The sequence below is a fragment of the Topomyia yanbarensis genome, chromosome 3 (genome assembly GCF_030247195.1).
Source record: "Topomyia yanbarensis strain Yona2022 chromosome 3, ASM3024719v1, whole genome shotgun sequence".
Lineage (NCBI taxonomy): Eukaryota > Metazoa > Arthropoda > Insecta > Diptera > Culicidae > Topomyia > Topomyia yanbarensis.
The window spans coordinates 67,297,028-67,323,484 of NC_080672.1; the positions used below are offsets into that span (position 1 = coordinate 67,297,028).

General features: G+C 43.1%; 1 protein-coding gene across 1 annotated transcript; it reads right to left on the reverse strand.

Annotated features, from left to right (window-relative positions):
* Positions 1 to 1,907: 1,907 nt before the first annotated feature.
* LOC131688488 (carboxylesterase 1C) lies at positions 1,908 to 26,457 on the reverse strand. Its single transcript, XM_058972774.1, has 5 exons — positions 25,506 to 26,457; positions 13,270 to 13,481; positions 12,131 to 13,210; positions 3,075 to 3,493; positions 1,908 to 3,016 (listed from the first exon to the last, which is right to left on the reverse strand). Exons 2-5 carry the CDS (start codon positions 13,396 to 13,398, stop codon positions 2,425 to 2,427), a joined length of 2,220 nt encoding a protein of 739 aa, XP_058828757.1. The 5' UTR covers positions 13,399 to 13,481; positions 25,506 to 26,457; the 3' UTR covers positions 1,908 to 2,424.

A 26,457-nucleotide genomic window follows, 5' to 3' on the forward strand; every position in this document is an offset into this window, starting at 1 on the left:
AGAAGGGTTCGCTGGGCAATCAGAATCCGAGTATTGGGCAAACCGTTACTTATATGGTCAAACCATCGAATATATTCATAGGGTATCTTTGGACGAATTGTTTGTCAGAATATTCCCCACAAACTGATAAAAATCAAAATTAGGCATGGCTTACTACGATCAAACTAAAAAAAAAATACTTTTTATACTGACGGGGTAGAAAGTTGGTGTCGTCGACAAAGTTTTAGAAATGCTCGTAATGAAGAATTTTGTTGTACAACTTGGACTTAAAGTTATCGATTAATAAAGCGTTTTCTATTGCAACATCCTTAAATGTAGTTTTTTTTAATATAACTTTCACTGTGACTTTTCATGCAAACCATGTTCCAAACAAGGGCCTTAGAAAACGCTTTATAAATCGATAACATGAAGACCTACAAGTTCAAGTTGTTCAATATAATTCTTCATTACGAGCATTTCTACATTTTTGTCGAAGACTTTCTACCTCGTCAGTTTAAAAAGTTAATTATTCTAGCTCAATCATAATAAGCCATGCCTCAATTCAATTTTTATCAGATTGGGGAGAATATTAGAGAACAACGATATCCCGATTTTCTCCAACTTCGTGTTTTTTCCTCCTTAGCTGCCCTTGCTAGCCCGCTGGCCGACATCTCCAGTCTACTCACTACTGTTGCTAATATCGAAGCTTGTCGAAACGTGAACCAATCCTTCAGAGAAGCCGTCCAACTTGACATACATCCCTTTCCAGCCACCCTCGCAAAGTTTCGTCCTTGGTTTCTTCATTGACTTGTTTCTAGAGTGACCGAACTCAAATGACATTTTATTTGTCAAAACGGTTTGCAGTAGATTTTTTTCCTGAACAGGAGGTTAATAAATTAATTCAAAACCTTCATGGGGGGGGGGGAGGTTTGAACCCCCAAAACTCCCCCCTTGCGCACGGGCCTACCGCGATTACACTATGTCGGTTTGGATTCGCGTGCGCACGTGCAGCTGTTCAAACCGATGTTCGTAGTGGAGGCAGACGTTTGACAACGGTTTGTACTTTTAGATTTGATGGAGGCGCTATCGCTCAACTCCTTCGGAGTCTGTACTCCTGATATCGGTGAGAAAGTCGATTTTGAATTTTCGGCTTAAAATTCGAGTGGCCTTTGCACTGATGGTACACGGCACTTCGCACTCGCGTAACGCACCGGGCTGAAACCAGTTGCTAAACTAGCCGGGTGGTTGCGCCCGAACTTCGGAAACTTTATGGGTTTCGCGGACCGGGCGAAAGTTTTGGGTTTTTAAACGCGAAGCTTGTGTTCAGAACAACTATCGGCTCCGAGTGAGTTAACCTAACTGTAAAAATGGTTGTTTTTTAGTTAAGTCATTTTATATTCTACAACAGAGATACTAGAACTAAACTGAATCAAACAGGGAGAAAGTTACGTTTGATTTTTGTGTTTCGAATTCATCTCGTCGATAACTAGAACCAACTGGGTGCCTAGTTAGACGACGTATCTAAACTAGTACTTAAATTAGCACTAGTTAGACACAGCCGTTTGGTTCCCTAGCCAAAAGATAAGAGTTCGTTTTTGCTTTCTCGTCAGCAAACCAGGACATCACTCAGGACAAGCCAGCTGTTTTATGCGTTCACAATGTGGCGTGTGAACTGTTTGGATTTTTTGTGTCTAACTAGTACTAATTTGGGTACTAATGTTGATACATCGTCTAATTAGACACCCAGTTGGTGCTAGTTACTAACGAGATGAATTCGAAACACACAAATCAAACTTTATTTCAGTTAGGTCTTGTGCCCGGAATTTATATTGCGTAAGTTTTAATCTTAAGGTTACTTGATTTTTTTCAGAATTGTCAGAACCCAGGTCGATCGCGTTCCTTCCATCTAGAACCATTTTGAAACGATATTCTTCTACTGTTTCAAATAAACTTTATTAATCTTGATCTTAAGCTATTTCACTCAAATATCCTTAAATTAGAACCCTACTGCGTGAATTCAAATCAAATCGCGCCGTGTTCCCCCTGCTAAAAATGATCATTCGAAAGCTGATACCGCCGCCAAGTTCTGACCTCCAGCTCGTCGTCCAGATCGGTTAGTATTGCATTGACATTTTCGCCAAACTCGTTCCTTCCTTGACGGGCCGCTCCGTCACCAGCCGAGCTACCCCTAATACCCCCAATGACACTTCTATTGCTAGCACTGGCACCGACACTGACCGTGACGTCACTTCCAGCACCGGTGACGAACCGTTTGTAATTATCTCCGTACAGCGGATTACTACGCACCACGTGGTCCGTCTTGAGCCGGTGGCTTATTCCGGTTATGTTGAATCGATCGTCAACATCCGCAGCATTGCCACTCACTTCTGCCTTTTTGCCACTGGTCTTCCGGTCAAACAGCTTCGACCGGAAGATAAACTTATGTCATAAGAAACTAGTCAAACTCTTGTTGCTGTTTTTCTTCAGAATGTACACACAAATGCACAGTACTGCCAGCAGCATACAAACCAGTGTTAGCATCGAGAAAAAGGCGTGGCGGTAACGAGAAGCTTCCGAGGATTCTCGCACTAGCTCCTGTTCTTCTTCGAAACTGAGGTCCATTCTTCGATTGCGCAGTCGCTCCTGATCTGTGTAATTCATAATTTGACAGAGTTTCGGAAGAAACCGAAACCAGAAACTGTCGATTCGACGTAGATAGTGGAAGTATTCCGAATCTTTGGTGTTGTCTAGGAAGATGGCACTCTTGGACGATCGAGATCCTTCCTGATCATCCAAGTTGTTGTGTCCTAGAAGATATGGGTTTTCTTGGTTTGCTTCTCCTCGGTTTGACGCTTCGTCATTGTTGGCATTAAGCAACTGATCTTCGATGGTTTTCAGATTATCTTGGAAGGTACTCTCCAGGCTGTGTTTGTCGTTCTGGAAAATACTGTCAGCTCGCGTGGAGATAAGTTTGATGTACCGCAAATGTTGGCTGTACGGCACCCAGGCATCAACCTTTCGACCTGGTGTGGGATCACTGAAAATAGATCATAGTTCTGTAATGTATTCGATGGGTGATAACATACTTTGCTTACCCAACTTTGATGAACTCGTTGAACAACGACCGAATCTTCTTGCAGAGTTTATCCTCCGATTGGGACAGTCTTTTTCTGGCAATTTCCTGGAATAGACTTGGTCCCATCAGGAAAGGTAAATCCGACGAGTGCGATGCTCCACCGAAGTAGTTGATCCTGCCTCTCATGTCCATTGAGTTGGAGTGGTGAAAGAGATAAACGTAAAGGTTTCCACCCCTTCGAAGGGCTTGCGGAGTTTCTTGAGCCCTATCTGGTGTTGATATCTCAGGCGGAGTGTCGGTTATGCCGAGAACCTCAAGGGTTTTATAGAAAGGGATCTCATATCTGGTTTCTGTGGTTAGTTTAATAATAGAATGAAGCAGGTTAGCGGTTGATTCGGTGATCTGGTCGAAGAAACGCCAGTTTATGGTTTCCTGTATCTGCAAAGAGTTGGAGTTTGATGGATTATTCAACAGTAGATAGTATTATGTGTGCTAAACATAAGAATCTAGTATATTTACAAATTATGAACCCACAAACAATCGGGGGAGTACGAAAAGCTTCAAGATTTGAAACCAGGAAGCGCATTCAAATAAGAGCTGGGTAAATTTTAAAATTTTAGGAGTAACTTACATATCAATAAAGCAAACTACCATGTGATCGGGTTGATATGACTTCGTATACCTTGACTACAAGAATAACCATACATTCGATTGTTTGAATTGGACTTCCCCTACCATCGAGTTCTACATGGTCACTTCTTTTAACACATATAAAAGAGATGTATAGACTTCGCTTAAACTTTGAAGGGGGTGTGGCGTTGGCAGAAGGCCGACCCACTATAGGACCCAGCTAAACACTTTACTTGAGCTGGGGGACCGTGAATAAAAGATGGAGCTAGTCTTCTGGGAAAATTGCCGAGTCGATATTTTTTTAGGGAATTCCCTCATAGTGTTATGTCTGTTAGTCTGTGGTTTATGTGCGCATACATCCCTGTAGAGAAAATTGTTCTATTTTGACATTTGTTAGTTGCACCGAGTTCATGGTAATAAAAACACGTCTTTATTTTGTCCGGATTATCCGTGTTTCTGTGGTTGCGTTGATCGATTGTCCGCCCAATAGGTTATGGGCCCAGACTAGTTCGTGATTGTGAAAACCGGGATCGCGCGAGAAAAGTCACGGAACGGTTCGTTTTATCCGTCGTTTGTTTGCGGCGTCGAGCTCCGGCCGGGGGATTCCTGCAAGCGGCAAAATGGCGGATTCGCAAAGGTTTGCATTGCAAAAGTTAAACAACCACAACTTCCAGTCGTGGAAGTTTAAGATGGATATGTTGCTGATCCGGGAGGATATATGAAACTCCAAGTGAACCCAGTAACAGTAACGTGAGTGAAGGTGGATTCAAAAGCTCGGGCGACAATCGGGCTCTGCATTGAAGACGACCATGCAAGTTTGGTGCGCAGTTGTGCAGATACGAAGGATGCGTGGAAGACCTACCACGACAAGGGGTCGGAGGTCTACCTCTTGAAGAAGCTGACGCATCTGGGGCTCAAGGAGGAGGCAACATTTGCAGACTTTCCGATCTGCTGCAACGGATCGCCGATGTTGATGACAAGATTCCGGAAAAGTTGCAAGTCGCAGTGTTGTGCTCGCTGCCAGATTCCTTTGACTATTTTGCGACGGCGTTAGAGCAACGTCCACGGGACGACTTGACGATACAGCTGGTGAAATCGAAGTCGCTGGCAAAAGCAGAAAAACGTCGGGAGGGCAGCGGAGGTGCTACTTCGAGCAGTGGACACACGTCGCGAGTGAATCATCGCTGCCGACGTGGAAGTGGTGGTAGCAAGTTTGCTGGTGCCGGAAGTAAAGAAGCGGAGACGCGATCCCGTTTCCAGCGTAAACAACCAGGACACCTGAAGAAAGATTGCCCGAATGGTGCAGCTGGCGAATCAGCGACGAAGCCGATGAAGAAGTAAGAGGAATCGAAAGCCAAGTAGGCGCAAGCAGTTTCCAAGGGGCCGCTGGCGTGGATGGTGAGACAAACTTGTAAGTAGGGGTTGCCCACTACTCGGGTTCTTGTTTGCACGGCTGACCCTACTTGTCAGAGCGGCTAGGTGATCCTACCGGAATTTCGGATTTTGGTACGTAGACAAACAAAGAAAAAAAAACAAACCAAATTTACCGACTTTTATATTCTCCAATTCTCCTTTCTGCACGCTGTTCGGCGATCTCCTGCAGTTGGCCGGAAGGCGACGATTTCGTCTGATCGTCCGAGACTACAACGACCACGTTCTGCTCCGGCAGCGGTCCTTACCAATTAGCCAGGAAGGTGAGCTTAGCTCCTTTGTCGGAACCTCCCTGGCGACAGTGGTGACGATTCACCGGATTCTTTGCTCCCCGCAAAGAATCCCGGAAGACACCGCAGTGTTATTCTCAGGCGAAGCCGTTGCTCAACCTGCTTCCATCTCCTTGGCTTTTAGCTGTAGAGGAGAACAACGCTCGTTCGGCTTATCTTCTACAGCGAGAGGGGCTTGCGCTCAGGATCCTTTGCGATTAACTGGGGAAGCGAAAACTCCTTTACAATTAGCTTCCCCCGACAGTGATCTTGCACCATTAAAACGTTTGACCGAACCACGGGCCGTACTTTCGACGAGAATCTCTTCCGTCTTACAAGCGCACTTCGCTCACAAGCTATTCTGGCGGCAAACTTTTCCGAAATAATCGATATCTGTCTTAAACCGTGGTTCGTCACTTTCTGCTGCTTTTCGATGGCCGTCTTCCGCACTCGACCAAAACAACCAACACCAAAAAAACGCACCTCTCGCATAGCTGTCATCGCTATAGTACAGCATAGTCCGCATACTTTTGCAGCGAGAGGAGAGCGGTTATCTAACTAAACACTGTTATTAATATACAAATATTCAACAAAAAAACTACACCTATCTGCACGAACAAAACCGTTCACAAACACGAAAGTGAACAAAAATTTACAACTAAATCTGAACGATACAGAACAGTGGTGAGCATAATGTTGCGTAAACAATACACTCTACGGAATGAGTGCGCACAAACAGGTATATTTCTACCAAGTGCTAAATTGTTACCCTGACGGGTTATAAGCTGAACCGTCGAGCTGGTTTATCGACAGTGGTGCTTCACGGTATATGACGGGGAATCGGAAGTTCTTCACTGTTTTGGAGCAAACTGGTGGTACGAGAGTGATGTTGCCCGATGGCGAGCTGTCACGCGCCGTGGAATCATCGTTGGCGTGACCGCCGCTGGAGAACCGATAGACATCGAGTTGAGCGAATCTTACCAGTACACTTATGTCGGAGAGAATCCTTGCGAAGAAGAGCTTTGATGGGGAGTTCACTGAGTCGGAGCAAAATTCGAAGCCGTATCGGACAAGTGTGGACACGGAAGCTTGTACCGTTTGTGTGTTCCGGAGCAAGCGATAATTAGTGTCCAGACGTCGCACACAGCGCATTGCTTGCCTACACAGATGCCTGGCACACCGGGATCTTGAAGCGATCCGGTCGATTCACGTAAGCAAGCAAGTTGATGGGATGAAGCTCATGGACTGCGGAGTGCATACTGTGTACCAATGTTGCATAGAGAAACGGATGGCACGGACACCGTACATGCTGATCTCAGTGGTCGGATGAAGAACACGTCGATTGGAAACCAATACTTCCTTTGTTTGGTCGATGACAATACACCAATGGCATTCGTGTATCTTCTGAGGAAGAAGTCGAACGCTGCAGAGAAAATGAAGGACTTCATTTGCTTCTGCAGGACGCAGATGGGCAAGGTACTTAGGGTGCTGCAATCAGGCGGTAGAGGAGAGTTTACCAGATTTGCAGACCTTTCTCCGAGCGGAAAAAGTTCTGCAACCCGCAGCAAAACGGAGTAGTAAAAAGTCTAAACCGATACCTGAAAGAGATGGCGCTTTGAATGCTTTTGGAGGCGAAACTGGATCAAAAGTACTGAGGAGAGGCGATTCTGACGGCAACCTACATTCAGAATCGGGTACCTTCCAGATTTATCGGCATAAGTCCTTACGACAAGTGGTACGGAAGACTTCCGTCTTATGAGCACTTCCGGATTTTCGGCTGCCAAGCCTGGGTACACGTTCTAGCCGAGATACACAGGAAAATGGAGCCTAAAACGCGTAAGCTGGTATTTGTAGGCTACTCCCACGAGGATAAGGCCTATAAGCTGTTGGACACGATTTCGAGACGAATCACCATCAGCCGGGATGTAAAGTTCCTCAAGGATTGGATTATGGACAGTGAACGCGATGCCGAGCAGAAGCTAGAAGCTATTGAATCGACGATTGAGTTGGAGCCACTACTGGCTCCGGTAATCACATCTGAAGAAAATCCTGAGGATGCAGAAGACTTGCTTGGATATGAATCGGCTGAAGAAGTGTACCACGGTGAAGATGCTCCTGTTCCGGAGAATAACAACGGAGCGGGAGAATCTTCGTCGTTCCACCCGGGAAGTGCTGCCGACGCGATTTGGAAATTATTTTGTTGGTATGGCAACGGTGGACCAGGATGAGCCGACTACGTACGAGCAAGTAATTAGCTACCCTGACAATCAGGAATGGATTGCGGCAATGTATGCTGAGTACGAGTTGTTTGTGTCGAACGATACACTGGAGCTTGTGGACCCGCCGCCTGGTTGCAACATTGCAGGTAGCAAGTGGGTGTACAAGAGGAAGTTGGATGCGGACGGCAAGGTCGAATGAATGAAGGCCTGACTCGTGGCGCAAGGATGCAGCCAGCGTTTTGGATCCGATTTCGAGGAAATATTTGCCCCAGTGGCGATGTGCTCTACCTATCGTTTGTTGTTATCTGTTGCGGGCCATCGGCAAATGTACGTGAAACACTTGGACATTAAATCTGCGTACCTCTGCGGAAAGCTGAAGGAGGTGGTGTATATGTACCAGCCTCCGGGGTACGTGGCGACCGGAAGTGAGAAGAAAGTGTGAAGACTAAAGCGTAGCATTTATGGCTTGAAACAAGTGGCAAGAATGGCAAAAGACGCTAACGGATATACTGAAGCAGCTTGGATTCGAACAGTGTAGTTCCGATTCGAATTTATATCGAAAACAGATTGGGAAGAATGAGTGAGTGTATCTGCTAATATATGTGGATGATTTGCGGTTGGTCTGTGCTCAGGAGGAGGAAATCAACCAGGTCGAGCAAGCGTTTCAGGAGCGACTGAAGATTACAAGGTAAAAGACATCCGAAGTTTCTTAGGCATTCGTGTGCGGAGAAATTCGGACGGATTCTTCGTGATTTCCCTTTCATGAGCAGAATGATGGCACGATTTGGATTGGACAACTCTAAAGGATCAAAGTACCCAATGGATACGGGATACTACAAGGTGGCCGAGGATAGCTCGAAGATGGAGAGTAGCGAGGAATACCACAAGTTGATCGGTTGCCTGCTGTACTTCTCCGTCGCAGCTGCGGTCGGAATCTTGAGTCGGAAAGTTAGTTGCCCGTCGGTGACCGACTGGTCCGAAGCGAAGCTTGCTTTACCTTGTAATCTTCAGTGTGCTACTTGACACACACGGTTGACTACGGATTGATACTTGGAAGGACTGGACGTGAGCTACTGCTATCAGGATATTGCGATGCTGATTGGGCGGGCGATAGTAGTGACCGCAAATCTTGTACTGGCTGCATGTTCAGTCTAGGAGGAGCGACCATGACTTGGGTAAGCCGGCAGCAGAGTTGCGTAGCCATGTCCACCATGAAGGCCGAATACGTGGCCCTCTCAGAGGCCATACAGGAAGTTGTTTGGCTACGACGTTTACTAGCTGAACTGAACGAGAAACAACGACGACCGACGATCATCTTCAAGGATAACAGGAGTTGCCATGATTTCGTCGCATTGGATCAGCAGAAGAAAAGGTCTAAGCACATAGACATGCGCTATCACTTCACCAGGAGCTGCTGTTCATCGGGCGTAATCGAGCTGCAATATTGTGCATGCTCGCGGATATTTTGACCAAGCCGGTAGAGTCAACCAAGGTCAAGGGGTTCGCTGAAAAGATGGGATTGGCAATCGGGCCGATCGAGGAGGAGGCCGTTGAGGAGACTCGAAGTTAAATTCCCGAGCGGGAGTGTTGCGCCCTTACCAGATGTTGCGCTAGGCGTTTATGCGCGAATACACCCCTGTAGAGAAAAAATACATATGTTGTTTCATTATGACTTTTGTTAATTCATCGAAATAAAAGAATGTTGTACAAAATGCGCGGTCATTTAATTCCTCATTTCGTCCGGTTTTTGTAGCTCTGGTTCCGTCGATCGATTATCCGCCAAACAGCCTCGACAAGCCGAACACGGTGCTACGTCGCGTACTACTCGCGTAGATCTAGTCTACTTCGAGGGATAGTTCTACAGCGACGGAAATTATCCCGAATCCGGTTTACTGTTTTGGGGCGGCTTTCTAGCCTGCGGCGCTCCTTTATAGATTCCTTCGCCACTTTTCTGCAATTCGGAGTGTATCCATGTCACCACGCTGTTGGACAGGTATGATCATTTTGGCACATCTCTTCGACTATATTGTCTACTTTCACACCGGACACATTCTTTCGAACTTCCTAGAAAGGGGCACTCGAAGACAACGTGTTCCGTTGTCTCTTGCACATTAGCACACTCCGGGCAAAGGAATGACGAAGCATGTCCAACCCGATGCAAGTACTTCTAGAAGCACCTACATTCGGACAAAACTGCGTCTAATGGAAGTTCACACACAGACTAACAGACATAACACTCGAAAGTAATTCTCTGCCTGCTTATAGGGTCATTTTGAATACATTTTTTAATTGGAACTGTGGTCGTATATGCAATTATAGTGCCACTGATATATGCGCAAGTATTCGGGGGACAGATCACTAAAGAAAAATTGGCCCAGAGTCTGAGGAATAATCCACTTACATATGAGTAGTTATGGCCGTATATAAAAGGTGGAGCTAGTGTTCTGGCAAAATTGACGGATCGATGTTTTTGGAATTTCCTCATTGTGTGTTTTAGTCTGTGGTTCATGATGCATACCGTACGCACTCGCGACACGAACAGCCATTGGGCGAAACGTGCTTGTCAACTTCGTCCGGTCCCGCTCTGAGTTCAGCCCTGCAGCTCAGGCCGGCGCGCCATACCTCAGTATTGAGGATGAGACACCTGCCAGGAGACGCCTCGTGCTGCATCTTGTTCCTCTGTTATTCGGTATGATGCTTACCAATGCGTTAGTTGTCCTCGCAGACTTTTCACATACATAGTCAACATGGCTGCTGTACTTTAACATCACACCCAGATGCTTTAGGGGACGCATCGATGGATGGATTGTCTCCTAACGCTGATCAAAACAACGCTGGGTTTTTTACGGTTGCTGAACAGCACCACTCATCTTGTGGTGAGCCATCCAGGTTTCCACGATGCCTATTATTTCTGTCATCAACATCTCCACCTCCTCAAGGGTCTCGCCGGTTATCGTCTGGACAATGTCATCTGCAAAGCCGACGATCTCAACTCCCCTGGGCAGTTCCAGTGTTAGCACTCCGTTCTACATTATATTCCAAAGCGTTGGGTCGAGTATGGAGCCCTGAGGTACTTTTGCCGTGAGCCTAATCGACCTCTTCCCCATGTTAGTTTCGTAGATCAGTTTTTACTCGATTCTGGAAGTAACTTTTCAGAACCTTGCACAGATGGTTCGGATTCCGCACTCTGTGCAGCGCTACGGCACTCGCCATCCAACTGGCATTGTTTAACGAGTTCTTTACGTCACGTTACCACGGTGCAGTTCTTCTCTTTTGCTTCGATTCTTTCCCCGCACTCGCGATGGCTGTGCGGATGGCATCCACCGTTGATATCCCTTTCCGGAAGCAGCCTCTGCGATAATCCGTTCTCACTTTCAGCGTAGGTCGTCGGCCTATTGAGGATGACCCTTTCCAAAAGTTTACCAAGAGTATCCAGCAGGCATATAGGCCGATGCGATGCTGGGTCTCCCTGATTTTGGCTGCAACACCAGCTTCTTGAGGTTCCATCTATCCAGCAATTGGCTATCGTCCAGGCATTTCTATAGGAATGTCCTGAACTTGTCCGGGCCAGGATCGCTGTCTTCAGCGCCACGTGGATACCGTTAGATCCGGGAGCGTTCCTCGCTTTCAGCCCTTTTGCCACTACAAGGAGCTCGTCGTTGGAGATTCGATTGTCACCAACATTTACACCGTCTGCATCGACGTACGGGGTATGCGGCCATGTGGTTGGATCCTGCTTCGGTAAAAGATCTTTCACGATAATGTTCTTTTTGTCAGCAATTGGCGTCATTGGATCCTTGATCCTGGCCATAACGACACGGTAAGCATTGACTCAGGGGTTAGCGTCTACTTCTCTACACAGTTTCTTGTAACAGGTTGACTTGTTTAGCACTATCTCGTGTTTAAAAGCGGTCCTTGCCGCCCGGAATGTTACCTTACACTCTTCTCTGGCTGCCTTAGATCTTGCTCTCTGAACGCGTCTGCTCTTACGTTAGTCAGTCTGCCATCCCACTCCACGGCTCAAGCCTTAAAGGCTCCTCCTATAACAACCGGCGTACGTCCGACTAACGAGTCCGTTAGTGCGTTCAGCATCCGATTGTACTGCCCTGGTGTCCACCGTGGAGGAGCATAACAGCTACACACGATCCTGGCGATCACGAAGCCTTCGTGCGTGTTATGCACCACCTCTTGGACAGGGAAACCGCCCGTTACTTGGATTGCAGCCACCCCTGCACTATCCACCACCAAGTTACCATATCGGGAGGAACACGATACGGCTCTGAAATAATTGCAACACAACAGCTGCTGTGCAATGTCGCAATGATTGAGATTAAGCTGGGTTACCTCCATCAATGTTGGCCTGCCTTCGCCTTTATGTACGCAGAGTCTGAGGAGTCTTCGTACATTTCGAGGCTGGCGTCTAGCTTTTTGAAATCTATAGTTATTTTGTTACTCGAGTAAGCAAGAACATTTCAGGGCTAAAACAAATGTGTCCGTGAAATAAAATAAAATGCTAAAGAGCTCACCTGATGCTGCCCAACACCACCAAATTCATATTGCTCCATAATATTCGGGATCAGTGAATCATTGACATATCTCCTCAAGTAGTCCTGCCCTTGTTTGGCAAAGTCCAACCATTTGTTCAACATGAACGCTCCTTCGTTGCTGGTGATTCCGAACATAATCGGCATATCTTCAATGATGAAGGATTTTGACGCGAACAGAACTCTCGGATCGTCAGGAACATACCGGTCTGCCGGATCCAGATAATCATCCACGATGGGTCCCAAATTGATCGTGTAGTTCCCATTTTTGTAAACGTACTCGTACGCCTTAAGCAAATCGTGTACACTTTTCTGCTGCAAACACTTGAGCACATTGCGCCCCACATCGTAATTGCAGGCTAAAATTTTCACTATCACCTCCGAAAGGCTACGATCTACGTTGACTCGGGAGTAGGGTGAGAAAATGGTACCGGACATGACAATTGCTTTCGAGAAAAGACCTCGCGCTTTCGGACTAACAAGGTGAGTCATCACATTGGGACCTGCCGTCGTTCCATGTCCTAACAACGTGATTCTATTGGTGTCACCTCCAAACTTCTGAATGTTATCCCGTACCCAAATCAGGGCCAACCGTTGATCTAGTAGCCCGAGGTTCCCGGGTGCATACTTTTTGCCCAGAGATAACCAACCGAATACGTTCGACCGGTACTGAACGGTAACGACGATGACTCCATCCGATGCTAGATCCAATCCCGTAGCACGGTTAATGGACCAGTCGAAGGCCATTTCTTCGCCAGTGATCATCACCAGCACTGGAAATCCGCCATATCGAACGGCCGATTCGGGCATCCATATGTTCAAATACAAACAATCTTCACTAGTCTCTCGAAACTTGTAGGTTCTTTGGGGATCCACCTCGTCGTAGCTATTGTTTTCCAACTGAGGGCAAATAGGTTGAAAATCGCGTGCGTACAAAGTTCGATTCCATCCCGGATTGGGGACAGGTGGCGCGAAACGAAGCTCGGCCAGCGGAGGTTTTGCATAGGGTATGCCTAGGTAGGTAAATATTGGGATGCGTGACGTCTCAGGAAATACTTTGAGCTGAAAAATTCAAGGTGAAACGTATGGAAATTAAGGTGCAATAATGGAGGCATAATTACCCCAACGATCGTCCCCTGGTTGAGTATGATGGTGGCATCCTGAGTCTGAGCCCGGGCGGTTTCGCTTACTAAACTCACAACCAACAGCCCACAGCTCAAGATCCGGAGTAGCGAAGCGATCGCTGTCATGGTTCAGAGCTAAAAGCTAGTGCAGATCAACGGCGCATGGAACTCGATCAGGCTCGACATAGTTGAACTTGGATTTCGCGGTCCTGTTGAGTGAAAGTGAAAAAAGTGTACTTTTGTTACTTCATTCATTAGTAGTTGAGAGGTTGTTTTCATTTGTTTTTGCTATTCAGTTATGGTTAACCGATTTGGCAATGGAATTACATAAATGTATCCAACATGTGATGCGTGCTTTGCAGACTAATATGTCATTACAATTTGTCACGGTTGGGATCCTCGATTTGCCCGACCTGTGCGAGGAAAAATACATTCTATGACAATCGGTATGGACCGTTCGTTAGGTCAGGTTAGTTCGCCGTTGCGCAAATGGGGACAGTTTAGGTTTGAATGTTTTTGCAACATACGTAAAACAACTTTGAAAATAATAACATATTACATTATCGAGCAATATAGTGCTCAATTTGTGGGTAGCCATATTGCATATGGCACTAAAAACTGGATTCTAACCGCATTGCGCACTTACAACACATGCGTTTTGACAGCTGGCGGTTTTGAGATCACTCGCACTTTGAAAGTTCGGAGTCCAGGTTGGTGGGAAGTGCGCAATACTGTGTAAAGAGATGTAAGTTTACAGCAACCCCTTTCCTAAATACACTATACCATAGCTGCATTAAAATGGTGAGCAGAACGCCATCCATTCAGAACACAAACAGTAACAGTAACAAAAGTTATCAGGTGCATAACCATATCCGTATCCATGCCGCTGAACCCACGTGGAAAGCAGAGCTCGTAGAGATATTAACATAAGAATAATAACACTGTCGCACCGTTCATGCGATGCACGGGTTGGTGGCGGCAGAATTATTTCCACTAGGTAGATACGTGGAAAGCAGAGAAAATAATAAACCAGACATAGGCAAGTGATGGGGAAATTTATTAAATGGTAATGGAATAATTTAACAAGCATGCTTCGTTCTGAAAAAGGGGAAAAATCAGTTGTACACAATAAATGAGCCAATTCAATTGTGATTTTTATTACGTTTATGGTACTCGACGATACCGAAGGTTGCTTTGATAAATACATTAAACAGTACAAGGTGGTTCGGATTATAGGGACATTATACAGGGTGTTTGGTTCGAGGGGATATTTTGTGAAAAGTACCGTTCTACACATACCATCAAATCTCAACCATTGCAGAAATATTAAACATTTTCTGTAAATAACTTGTTTGTCGCAAAATACCTCGAACTCAAAAAAAAACAAATAATTTGTATTCTTGTTCTATTAGGTCCATTTAAAAACACCGAAAATATCCTACGAAACAAAGCCCTCTTATCCTACAATTAATGGAACTGAGTAACCTTTTAGTGGTGAAGTAGTCAAGAGATAGTATTTTTGTAAATTTTGTTAAAATAATGATTTATTGATGTAGCAATACCTATTATCCACAAGTTGAGTTTCAAGACCATTCCATAATTTGTTCTATATCTTCCCGTTTCTTTGTAATTTCATTAATAAAATTTGTGCTTAAAGTGCTTAAAGCTTAAAAAAAAATTCTACTGAATTATGTACAAATATCTTTTAGTTAAGACACATTCCACGCACTTGTATCGCCTACCTCATGAAAATAAACCTGTTAATATAAGTAAAAGTTTCTGAAATATATTGGTATAAGTTTAAAAGTTAAGCAAGGGCGAAGAAATCGGTCCTAAGCCTTCCAAATCATAGATATTCAGAAATATTTCAGTTGAATTTTATGTCGCTCATCATTGAAAACCAGTAATATATTTACGACTCGTTTTGAGTAATTGAACTGAATTTTACCATACCATACCGGTAGGTTTGTACTAAAACAAATTGGAATAATCTTAAATGCCATTTTGTAGTTAACATATTGTTCGAAGATCCCATCGTTGGACGCAGATTTATAGAATGAATGGCTCGCGCCCAGGGCCGCCGAGAGGGGGGTGGGGACGGAGTGTTTCCCTCCGGGCCCGGAGTTTTGAAGGGGGCCCAGATTTTTAACGCAAACTAAAATTTTGGTCAATACTTTCAAAAAAAATTCATTATCTTGTGTATGATTTTAAAAACTACTGCATATTGGATATCAAATATATGTATTTGTACCCAATTAGAAGATGCGGCATAGCGTAGTTGGTACATCCACTGCCATGTACGCAGCTTATCTGGGTTCGATTCCTAACCTCGCACATAGGAATGGAGAATTTTTTAAAGAAAATTTTCTAACTTGAATGCAGAAGCGAATTTAAAAAAAGTCATGATGTTGTCTTCAAATTTCGTCAGCATGAAATCGATTTGTTGTTTTATTGTCATGTCTTCGCAACTGCTGGGTAATTATAAAAAGTAACTAGAAAGAAAAAGAAAACTTCTCAACCTTCTATTTAGGGTTGCCACACCGTTTTTTTGAGGCGAATTCTGGGTCTTTGTACATGTAATTCAGATTTCGCCCGGATGAATCCAGTGGATTATTTTGCAATTTTTTCTTCATCAGAAACTCTCAGCATCATTTTATAAATCGTCTAACAGACAGTCATCATAAACATCATTCTCTGGTTGCAGACCCTAATCGATAAGTAGGGCCCCTCTCGGTGTTGGTCAATATATTTAAAAAGTGCTCACCACCATTTGGGTTCAGATTCACTTTACCCCACAGGACCTTCACTTCAATGGATCAACGGATTATACGCTCCTCACAAAGGTTCTTGAAAGACACTGAAGTGTGATTTTACGCCCCGCGTTTGTTTACTGTAGAGCAGAGCACAGTTCGCTGGGGTTATCCTTCACGGCGAGAGTGGCTGGTGCTTTTTGATTTTTTGCAGATATTCAAGGATGTGAAGTACTGCCCTCACTAAATCAACAAAACTATTCACAAATGCGAAAAAATGCACCTAAATGCTCTACCACAAGATTACACTCTGCGGTGAATGTGAAGAATATATGATATATTTTGTGATACGAACTACATAAGAAATAAAGCAGAGCCTATTTAGCTTTTATGAATATTTTCGAAACCAGCATAGCGTAAAATCCAACCACAACCCTTATTTGTAATTTGATCCATGCTTCGCTATTTTTCCCATTTTTACATGAATTTTTTAAAATTTTGTTAAAATTTCGTTGATCAATTTTTTCAGCACTTTAAAAAGCACTGTTTTTGAGCGACTTAGTGGAATGTTATATTAAACACTTTTCATTTTTGATGTCTTTCGTATATTGATACAAACACTGATGAAGGCTGCAAGTCGTGGTATATCTGTAATTTCCACATTCTGCTTTATTTTATCTATTTCCATTGTTACCATATTTTTATTTTATCCTGCTTTTCACGCTGTTTATTTTTGCATTTTTATCCATACCACTTACCTTCATTTATAGTCATTGCTGAGTTTTTTTCCATTTTATTTGCAATTTTTACTTTCTATTTTATTTTTTCTTTTTGTTTCCTATTTTAATACCCTGCGTTTTCATTTGTTCTCTTTGTCATTCCATCTAACTTTTAAAATTAGTCTATTAGTTCCATTCATTCTTATCATTCCCTTTTTCTATTTTGTTTTTTCTCTATATATTTTTGCATTTTACATCCTTTTTTAAATTCATTCCAAAATGTCTCATTGTCCCTTTATCTACATTTCTCGTATTTTGGTACATGTTTAGATTTTCGTTTTCCGTAGTTTTATTTTTCCTCATCGCTATTTTTTTTTTATTTTTTGCACATGCTTTTTTCTGTTGACCATTTTCCAATAGGTTTGTCTTTTTCATTTTTTTTCTAGAAAGCATTAGATTTATTTTTTTGCCATTATGCGCATTTTTTCTTCGTTTTACATTTAGGCTGTTGTTTGAATTTCTGTCAAGTTTCATTTCTAATGTTTTCCATTCTTTAAATAATGTAATCTATTTTTTTCAATTTCTTCTTGTTGTTTTCTCAATTTTGTGTGTTTCTATGGTATACCATTTTAGTTTTATACTATTTTTTGTTTTCCATTTTGTCCGTTTTTGTTCAATTCATTTTTTTTTTAATTTCTTCATGTTTATTTTATTTTTGTCTTTTATATCTATTCCTTTACTTTTATGCATTCTTAACGCTTTTTTCACTTTTTATATTGCTTTAAATATTTCTCGTTTGTAATGTTGAATATATTATATATTATTTTCGAGCTTTTCAGTTTTATGCATTTTTATTTTATATCAATGTTCGTATTTTTTTAGTTGTTTTTTATGCAATCTTAAATTCCCATAAGGGAAAATTGGACTGAATCACAACTGCACCGCACAATTGCACCGCTAGGTGGATTAAAACAGGTTTTTTTGTGTCTAACTAGTGCTAATTTGGGTACTAGTTTGGATACATCGTCTAACTAAACACTCAGATGGTGCTAGTTACCGACGAGATGAATTCGAAACACAAAAAAATAAAACTCAATTTAAGTTAGGTTTTGTGCCCTTAATGCACAAAGTGATTCAGTCCAATTTTCCCTCATGGGAATTTAAGATTGCATAATGCCAGGCGTTTGGCTCCCGAGCCAAAAGACAAGAGTTCGTTTTCGCTTTCTCGTCAGCAAACCTGAGCCTCTGTGCTTGCTTCCCGGGACATCACTCGGGACAAGTCAGTTGCTTTGAACGTTCACATGTGTCATGTGAACTATTTGGAATTTTTTTGTGTCTAACTAGTGCTAATTTGGGTACTAGTTTAGATACATCGTCTAACTAGACACCTAGATGGTGCTAGTTACTGACGAGATGTTTTTCATTTTCATTGATTCTCAAAAATTTTTAACATCTGCCGATTTTTATTATAATTTTGACCATTTGTTCAACAATGTTCGACTTCTTTAATCTTTGCAATTTGATTGTCTAGTTTCCTGTTTTCTTTTATCAATTCTTACAGGTTTTGTTTTGGTTTTTGTTTTCGATTATACATTTTTTGACAATTGACTTTTGTTTTGGTTTTTGTTTTCGATTTTTCATTTTTTGAAAATTGACTTTAATTTGTTTATGTGGTTGATTTTCCGATTTGTCAGTTTTTCTGTACACACTTTCAATATAAAGTTTTCCCTTTTTTGTTTTTTGTACAGTTGAATTTTTGAATTTTTTTTGTTTAGATAATGTTTATAATTTTTGCAATTATGTACTACATTTTTAATCTTTCCATTTCTTTACTTTTACTAATACCATTGACGAAAAGTTCCTCTTCAAAGTCACCAAAACGTACGAAGACGTATTCAAAATACTATAGAGTATTAACAGCCCTCCGTTTTTACCGTCATTGGCACTACAAACAACTAGAGCAAAAAACTGGTACATAATATAATTTCGGTGTAATATAGGTACATAATATCAGTAAGTACAATGTATTTAAAACTTTAACTTTGTGATGCACGGGTTATATACAGTGGTGGGGGCCCGTACGTTGAACCCCCCCCCCCCCCCCCCCCCGGGCCTGTATTTTCTATCTACGGCCCTGGCTTGCGGGATAAAAGGGGGGCAAACATTGACCATTTTTGCCTTGTTCCCTAACACAAAAATAATGTTTTTTCAATTTTTCACAAGGAAGCTATTAGTACTCATCAATACCATCCTAAGCGTGGACAATTTATGTGCCCCTAACTCCTCCATACAATGTACAATGGTATTTCCAATTTGTTTTTCAAATAAATTAATGAAAAATGGTATTTCTGAAAATTTAAGTTATGATTTTTAATATTTACGTTTTAAAGATTCATCATAATAACCCAAAATTGGTTATTTTATTTTCAACCACGAAGCAGCAACAACCACACAATAATAAAAATCAATCTATTCCGAGCTTTCGATCGAAGCATATCGTTTTTTTTTGCTGTGAGTGGTGTTATTACAAGTGCAAGTATAGTGATAGTCAGCTTTTGACTGAGACAGCCTTTGTTTGTCGGTGACCCGGCTAGTGCAGTGAATTGATCAGGTGCAGACGAACGGACACTGCTGGAGAAACTGAGTATTCTATTTTATATTTATTTTAGTACTGCGACTTAATAGATCCCAGTCCCTATATAACCTCGTGCCTAAACGGCCGAGGTTGAGAATAATTCAAACTTATCGCTGAACCCCATCCAGTTCCAATGGACCCTAAACGAAATCGCCTAATATTCTAGAGATCTCACGGGAGCTGAGATCTCTAGAATATTAGAATCCGTAGCTCAGATAACACGTGTGCCAGCTAATAAGATACGCGTTAAAGTGACTGACCTCGACCAGGCAAACCAGATTGCTCGCTGCGAGCGTTTTACAAAGCAATTTAGGGTGTATGTGCCTTGTAGGGCAGTGGAGATCGATGGGGTCATCGCCAAACCGGGTCTGAAGTGCGAAGAAGTACGGGTTGGCTGCTTTAAGAACCCTTCAATTCAACAGGTGAAGGTTGCAAGCAATTGTATTTAGCAAAAACTGAAGATAATAAGACAACTTATTTTCCGTCAGACTCGCTTCGGGTGACTTTTTACGGGTCTTCTCTTCCCAACTATGTCCTCCTGGATAGGGTTCGTCTACCTACTCACCTGTTTGTATCGCGAGTAATGAACTGCAGCAATTGCAAGCAGCTGGGCCACACAGCCACCTTTTCTAACAATAAGAAACGGTACGGCAAATGCGAGGAAGAGCATAAAGATGAGAATTATGCAGAAATGCTAAAGAATCGCCATCAGTCCCTTTCGAAATATTCTTTGCTCTTTTGACTCGTGGTGAGCAAGAATCTGACGATCCACAAGAGGGAACAACTTTTGCTAACCCAGGGAAATCCAGGAAGAGGAGAAAACTAGCCTCCCCTAGACTTCCTCGTAAGGGTGCCTGAGAATGTGCCAACTACATTTAATAAATCCAACGGAAGTGATGCCTAAAAGCCGAAGCAAGTTGCTCCAGGACTTGGTTCAAGACCATCAGAAACAATCAATGTCTCGTATGACCTCATACGGAACATTGATTGGAAGTGTTACGCGACCGCGATGTTCGTTAAAATCGAATCCACTCAAGAACTTTCTCCGGAGGAAGAGTACAGGTTTTTGCATGGCTTGATTCTCGACAGCGCGAATTAAGCTCAGACCAAACCAGTACCTAGCGCGAATACCCATGGACGGTCTCCCACCCCGCGGTGGAATAAAGAGTGCCAGAACTGCATACGAAGAAGTCCACTGCATATAAGGCCTTCCGGGAAGACGGGTTACCCGATAGCTATCAATGATGAAGTCTAACGAAAGCCAAAAAACGCAGTTGACTGGCTAACGAGAGAAACAGCGATGAACACTCTTTGGGGTACGGCTCGATGTATGCGTAACCGAAACAGTACCAACGAGAACGTGGAATATTCAAACCGCTGGATATTCGCTTTCGCCAAGAAGATCTGTCCGGACTCTGTCCTAGTACAGAAAACGTACCACGCCGCGTCTCCTCACGACACCGCGAACGAAACACCGTTTTCGATGGTGGAGTTCTCACTTGCTCTCTTGTCATGCAACAATAATGCCCCAGGGTTAGACAGAATCAATTTCAACTTGCTGATGAATCTGCCTGACACTGCAAAAAGGCGCTTGTTAAACCTATTTAACGAGTTTCTTGAGGATAATGTATCCATCCAAAAACCAGGAAAACCAGCCTCCTACCACAACTCGTATCGGCCGATTGCACTGCTGTCCTGCATTCGAAGGTTGTTCGAGAAAATGATCTTGTTTCGCCTCGACAATTGGGTTGAAGCAAAAGGCTTACTGTCCGATACACAATTTGGCTTCCGCAAAGGCAAAGGGACGAACGATTACCTTGCGTTGCTTTCTACAGAAATCCAAATGACCTATGCTAACAAAGAGCAGATGGCATCAGTCTTCTTGGATATTAAGGGGGCTTTTGATTCAGTTTCTGTCAATATTCTTTCAGAGAAGTTGCACCAGCATGGTCTTTCACCAATTTTAAATAACTTTTTGCTAAACCTGTTGTCTGAAAAGTCTTCTTGGATATTAAACGAACTTTGCGATTTAGCTACATGGGTCTTCCCCAGTGCTCATGTCTAAGTCCCCGACTCTAAAATTTTTACGTGAATGACATTGTTTTGCCAATTCATGCACGCTAAGGCAACTTGCAGACGACGGGGTGGTCTCTGTTACAGGGTCCAATGCTGCCGATGTACATGGACCATTGCAAGATATTTGGGCAATTTGTCTGCTTGGGCTCTACAGCTGGGTATTGAGTTCTCCACGGAGAAAACTGAGTTGGTCGTCTTTTCTAGGAAGCGTGAGCTGGCGCAACTCCAGCTTCTATAAACGGGTGTAGCGATCAATCAGGTCTTCACATTTAAATATCTCAAGGTCTGGATCGACTCTAAAGGTACTTGGGGATGTCACATTAGGTATCTGAAACAGAAATGCCAACAAAGAATCAATTTTCACCGGACAATAACTGGAATATGGTGGGGTGCACATCCAGGAGACCTGATTAGGCTATTCCATACAACGATATTGTCGGTGGTGGAGTACGGATGTTTCTGTTTCCGCTCCGCTGCGAACATACATTTCGTCAAACTGTAGATAATCCAGTATCGTTGCTTGCGCATTGCCTTAGGTTGCTTGCACTCAACCCATATCACGAGTCTCGAAGTGCTGTTGGGCGTCCCCCCGCTGAAAAATTGACCTTGGGAACTTTCATATCGATTGCTCATCCGATGCGACATTCTGAACCCGTTGGAGATTGAAAACTTTGAGAGGCTCGTCGAGCTTAATTCTCAAACCCGAGTTATGTCCTTGTGCTTCGACTACATGGCACAGAGCATCCATCCTTCTTTGTATAATCCCAACCGTGTCCGTTTCCTAGATACTTCTGATTCTACTGTATTCTTCGACACATCCATGAAGGAAGAGATTCGTGGAATCTTGGACCATATACGCCCGCAAGTGATCCCCAATATATTTTACGATAAATTCCGAGAAGTCGACTATGACAAAATGTTCTACACTGATGGATCAAATCTCAATGGGTCCACTGGCTTCGATATCTTTAACAATACTATCACCATTCAAGTTCAATGATCCCGCTTTAGCTTAGTTTACGCTGAGTTAGCTACAATTCAGTACACCCTTAGGATCACCGACACTCTGCCCACAGATCACTATTTCATCATTTCGAACAGCCTCAGAGTTATCGAGGCTCTTCGTGCGATGAAGCCCAAAAAGCAATTCCCGTATTTCCTGGGGAAGATACGGGAGTCCTGGTGTACGTTATTTGAAAAATCTTATCAGATTATCTTTGATTTGGGTCCCTTCTCATTGCTCTATCCCGGGCAATGAAAAGGCCGACTCTTTAGCAAAGATGGTGACATATACGAGCATTAGATGGTGACATATACGAAAGACCAATCTGCTTCAACGAATTTTTAGTATATGTCGTCAGAGGACACTCAGTACTTGGCAAACCTCGTGGAGCAATGGGGAACTTGGACGATGGCTACATTCCATTATCCCGAAGGTATCAACGAAGTCTTGGTTCAGGGGGATGGATGTGGGTCGGGATTTTATTCGTGTAATATCCCGACTTATGTCCAACCACTATACGCTGGATGCGCATTTGCGGCGTATTGGGCTTGCGGAGAGTAGACTGTGCGCTTGTGATGAGGGCTATCACGACATCGAGCACGTTGTCTGGGTATGCGCCGGGTAGTTGAATGCTAGGTCTCAGTTAAAGGATTTCCTTCGAGCCCGAGGTAGACCACCCAATGTCCCAGATGGGGATATGCTGGCAAATGGCGATCTGCTCTGTATGTCCCTTATTTATATTTTCATAAAAACGAGAAATATCCAAATTTAGCCCCTCTCTTTTATTTCTCATTTTTAGATGTTTCGTCCTGCCTTGTGGAACCGATCAGCTCCAGAGTGCCACTATATAACCGCCGATGCCCTTACCACTACGCCTGCATAGAAGGAAACTGAAGCGAGAGTGACTCGGGATCCGATGAATTTTGAAGGATTCCCCGCGGGTCCGAAGAATACCATCCGCCAATCCGGTACTCGACGACCTACTAGACTGAGACGCTAATTTGTGTCGCTGATCTCCCGTTTGCCCGAAAGTTGCAAGTTTTGCTCTTCTTTCTCTGTCTCCATATACGCCTTCTCTCCCCTGTTCTTGATACAACTGCTGCTACACCGATGTTGAAAATAAGCCCCACTCTGAATATCTTGACTAAGAATATGTCTTCTTTAAAAAATCAAATTTGTATTCTGTACTCCTAATTTTAAGATAGCTGTAATTTTTATTCTTTAATGATGAAAAAACTGTGTTTTAAAAAACCCTTCAAAACATCAGGTGAAAATTTTCAGCTCATCTTGGCCAGAGCCGTTAATATGGTGCACCAACCTAACACTAATGCAAAATTTAAATGTAATTTGCATTTTCTACATAGAATGTGTATGCAAAGTTTGAAATAAATCGGTCAAGTAGTTTTTGAATGGCAGTGAACACCGCAAGTCGTGTTTTTCCAGAGCGTTTCACAAAAAGATTAATCACCACGTCGCTTGTAAATATTTTTGCATGAAAAAAATACAGAATGTTATTGAAATGATGTAGTACAATGCACACAAGTTTCGATCAATTCGCTTCACCCATCTTTCTAAAAAAAAAAATTGACAAAAAAACTGATTTTTTACGGTGATACCCTTACGCCCCCTTAAGTGTTTAGGCTGTGGACATTTGGCAGGGGTTTGCAAAGGCCCGGATAGATCCAGGATATGCTGAAAATGCGGGAAGACGGGTCATCATGGAGATACTGCACGCAAAGGCCGAAAGGCATGCTTTGTTCTCCAGCAGACGGGAATAACCATCAGATGGCCGTCTTCAAATGCCCTTTCTACAAGAGGGCGACGACAAACCAACGGTAATGGAAATAACCTAGATCAATATGAATCACTGTGACACAGAACAGCAACTGTTGCGGCAGTTTACGACAGAAGAAATGCGTGACGTCGCTATGATTGCAGAGCCGTATCAAGTCCCCCTTGATGACAGTAACTGGGAGGATAGATCGGGAATGGCTGCGATATAAGTTATGAACAGGTTCACTATTCAAGAAGTGGTTGAATACTCATACGAAGACTTTCGACTTCAACGCTGCAATCTTCTCCTCCGCAGTTTGCAGATTACAATTAAGCCTTGCGCTAGGTGAAGTGCGCTAAAACTGCGGTCCGCAGCATAAACGTCTTGATATACTTCATGTCGGTTGGCACTTTCCCCAAAGTAATCTTGCAGTCGTCAAACCTGCGCTACGCATAGTGTCTGGATGTCGACTATTCCTTATCCCTCTTTATCCCGTATGGCAATTGGAATCTCTCCAGCGGCGACTGAGGGTGGCGCATACCTACATGCCTTCCTCAATTTTGTCTCAAGATCTTCCAGGTCAATCCGGATCCATTTGATGGCGCCGAAACTGTAGGTCAACACGACGACAGCAAACGTCTTGATTGGTCTGATCTTATTTACAGCGTTCAAGAAAGACTATAAAACACAGTTCACTAGACTCAAGAATTCATCTCGAAGTTCTAGCTTATACGATTCATCACGAACTGAAACTTTTCGACTAGTCGTTCCATCGAGTCAGCATAGATCTTGAGATCGTCCATGTAGAAGGTCCTCCGGTGACCTTTCTCCATACCTTATCAGATAGCCATGCCCATTTCGTACCAAACCAAAGCAGGCTGAAGGAATTACCTTGGAATATCCCTCTCAATTGGTGTCATTTTGATGCTGGTTTAGACTTATCTAACTAGCATTAAGTTGGTGTTAGTTTCTGATGAGGAGAATTCGAAACACTAAAAAAAAATCAAACTTTCATGTTAGGTTTCTTGTTTCGGAATTTTTCGCACAATCTGTAACGATTTATTACAACGTATTCATTTCCCACATTCTCCTTTTTGGATCGGAACAAATAGCAAAGGTACTAGATTTCCATGAAACGCGGTATAAAAGGTTCATTCGAATTTAATTGGCTTACTTTATTGTGTTAGTGTAGCATGACGAAAACGAAATCAGACTATTTTCACTATTCATTCTAAAGCTTATGGACTAGTAAGTGAATGGATCAGTGGAGATTTACCTGTGTGTATTTTGAATAAATTTAATTCTAGAACGCTATTTCCTCGTTGTCATGACGCATTCGGCCGGCCTGGTACAATAGGCGGAGAATCGCGTCGATGGGTTTTGTGGCGTTCTTGATGACGAATCGTAACCGTTTTCAGTTCAGCATAAAAATTGGCAATCGCTGCCGGCACGGTTTCACGGTTGCTATTCACGTTCTGGTTTAATTTTATTGTTTACTAAAACCATTCGGCTTTCGAGGAAGAGATGTTTGGATGCTCAGTAAACCGTCACTAATGAAGCTTTCCGTGTGAAAATTGAGTTTTAGGGGGCTGTAAGCACAACTCTGCTTCTAGTTACAATCACTATAAAATTGTTAAATGTTTCCAGGCAGTATGAAACTTTCGGTATATTTGGATTTAAAATATACAACACTCTTATTTTTCTTTAACAACCACGGCGGAAATGTTTCGCTCAAACACGTTCCCCTTATCTAGATGCACACGCTGTTTCCGGTCTGCTGAACACATCGTCAGCCATCAAACGTGAAAACTGCTGCATTCACCATGATCGAAACACAAAATTCCAAAACGAACATTTCCTTTCGCAAAGGTCACGAAATTGCACAACTTTAATAACTTATTAAATTGCCAAAATCGGAAAATTGTTCACAACCTACTCCGTTGAATTCAGATCCAATCTAGCAAACCGCTTCTCGCGACGACCTCTTCTGCACTGAATTGACTGGCCGAAGTTAAACATGATGGCAGCAGATCCATCCGATGATCAAAGTTGGCGACCCGCTGAAGTTAGAAGTTCACTTTTTCCACCTCTCTGCATTGTTATTTTCGTATCGCTGTGTGGGTAAATGTTGAATTTGAACGCAATCACGTACCTACCTATGGCAGGAAGAGCGGGAAAAAGGGGAAAATTGTATTCAACAATAATACACACCGTGTCGCCCGTTGCTG

Coding starts and splice junctions, on each gene's coding strand:
- LOC131688488 (XM_058972774.1), bottom strand. CDS start 13,398: ATGACAGCGATCGCTTCGCTACTCCGGATCTTGAGCTGTGGGCTGTTG. Junction 13,211..13,269: donor ACCAGGGGACGATCGTTGGG/GTAATTATGCCT, acceptor TGAATTTTTCAG/CTCAAAGTATTTCCTGAGAC. Junction 3,494..12,130: donor GTGGTGTTGGGCAGCATCAG/GTGAGCTCTTTA, acceptor AACTCTTTGCAG/ATACAGGAAACCATAAACTG.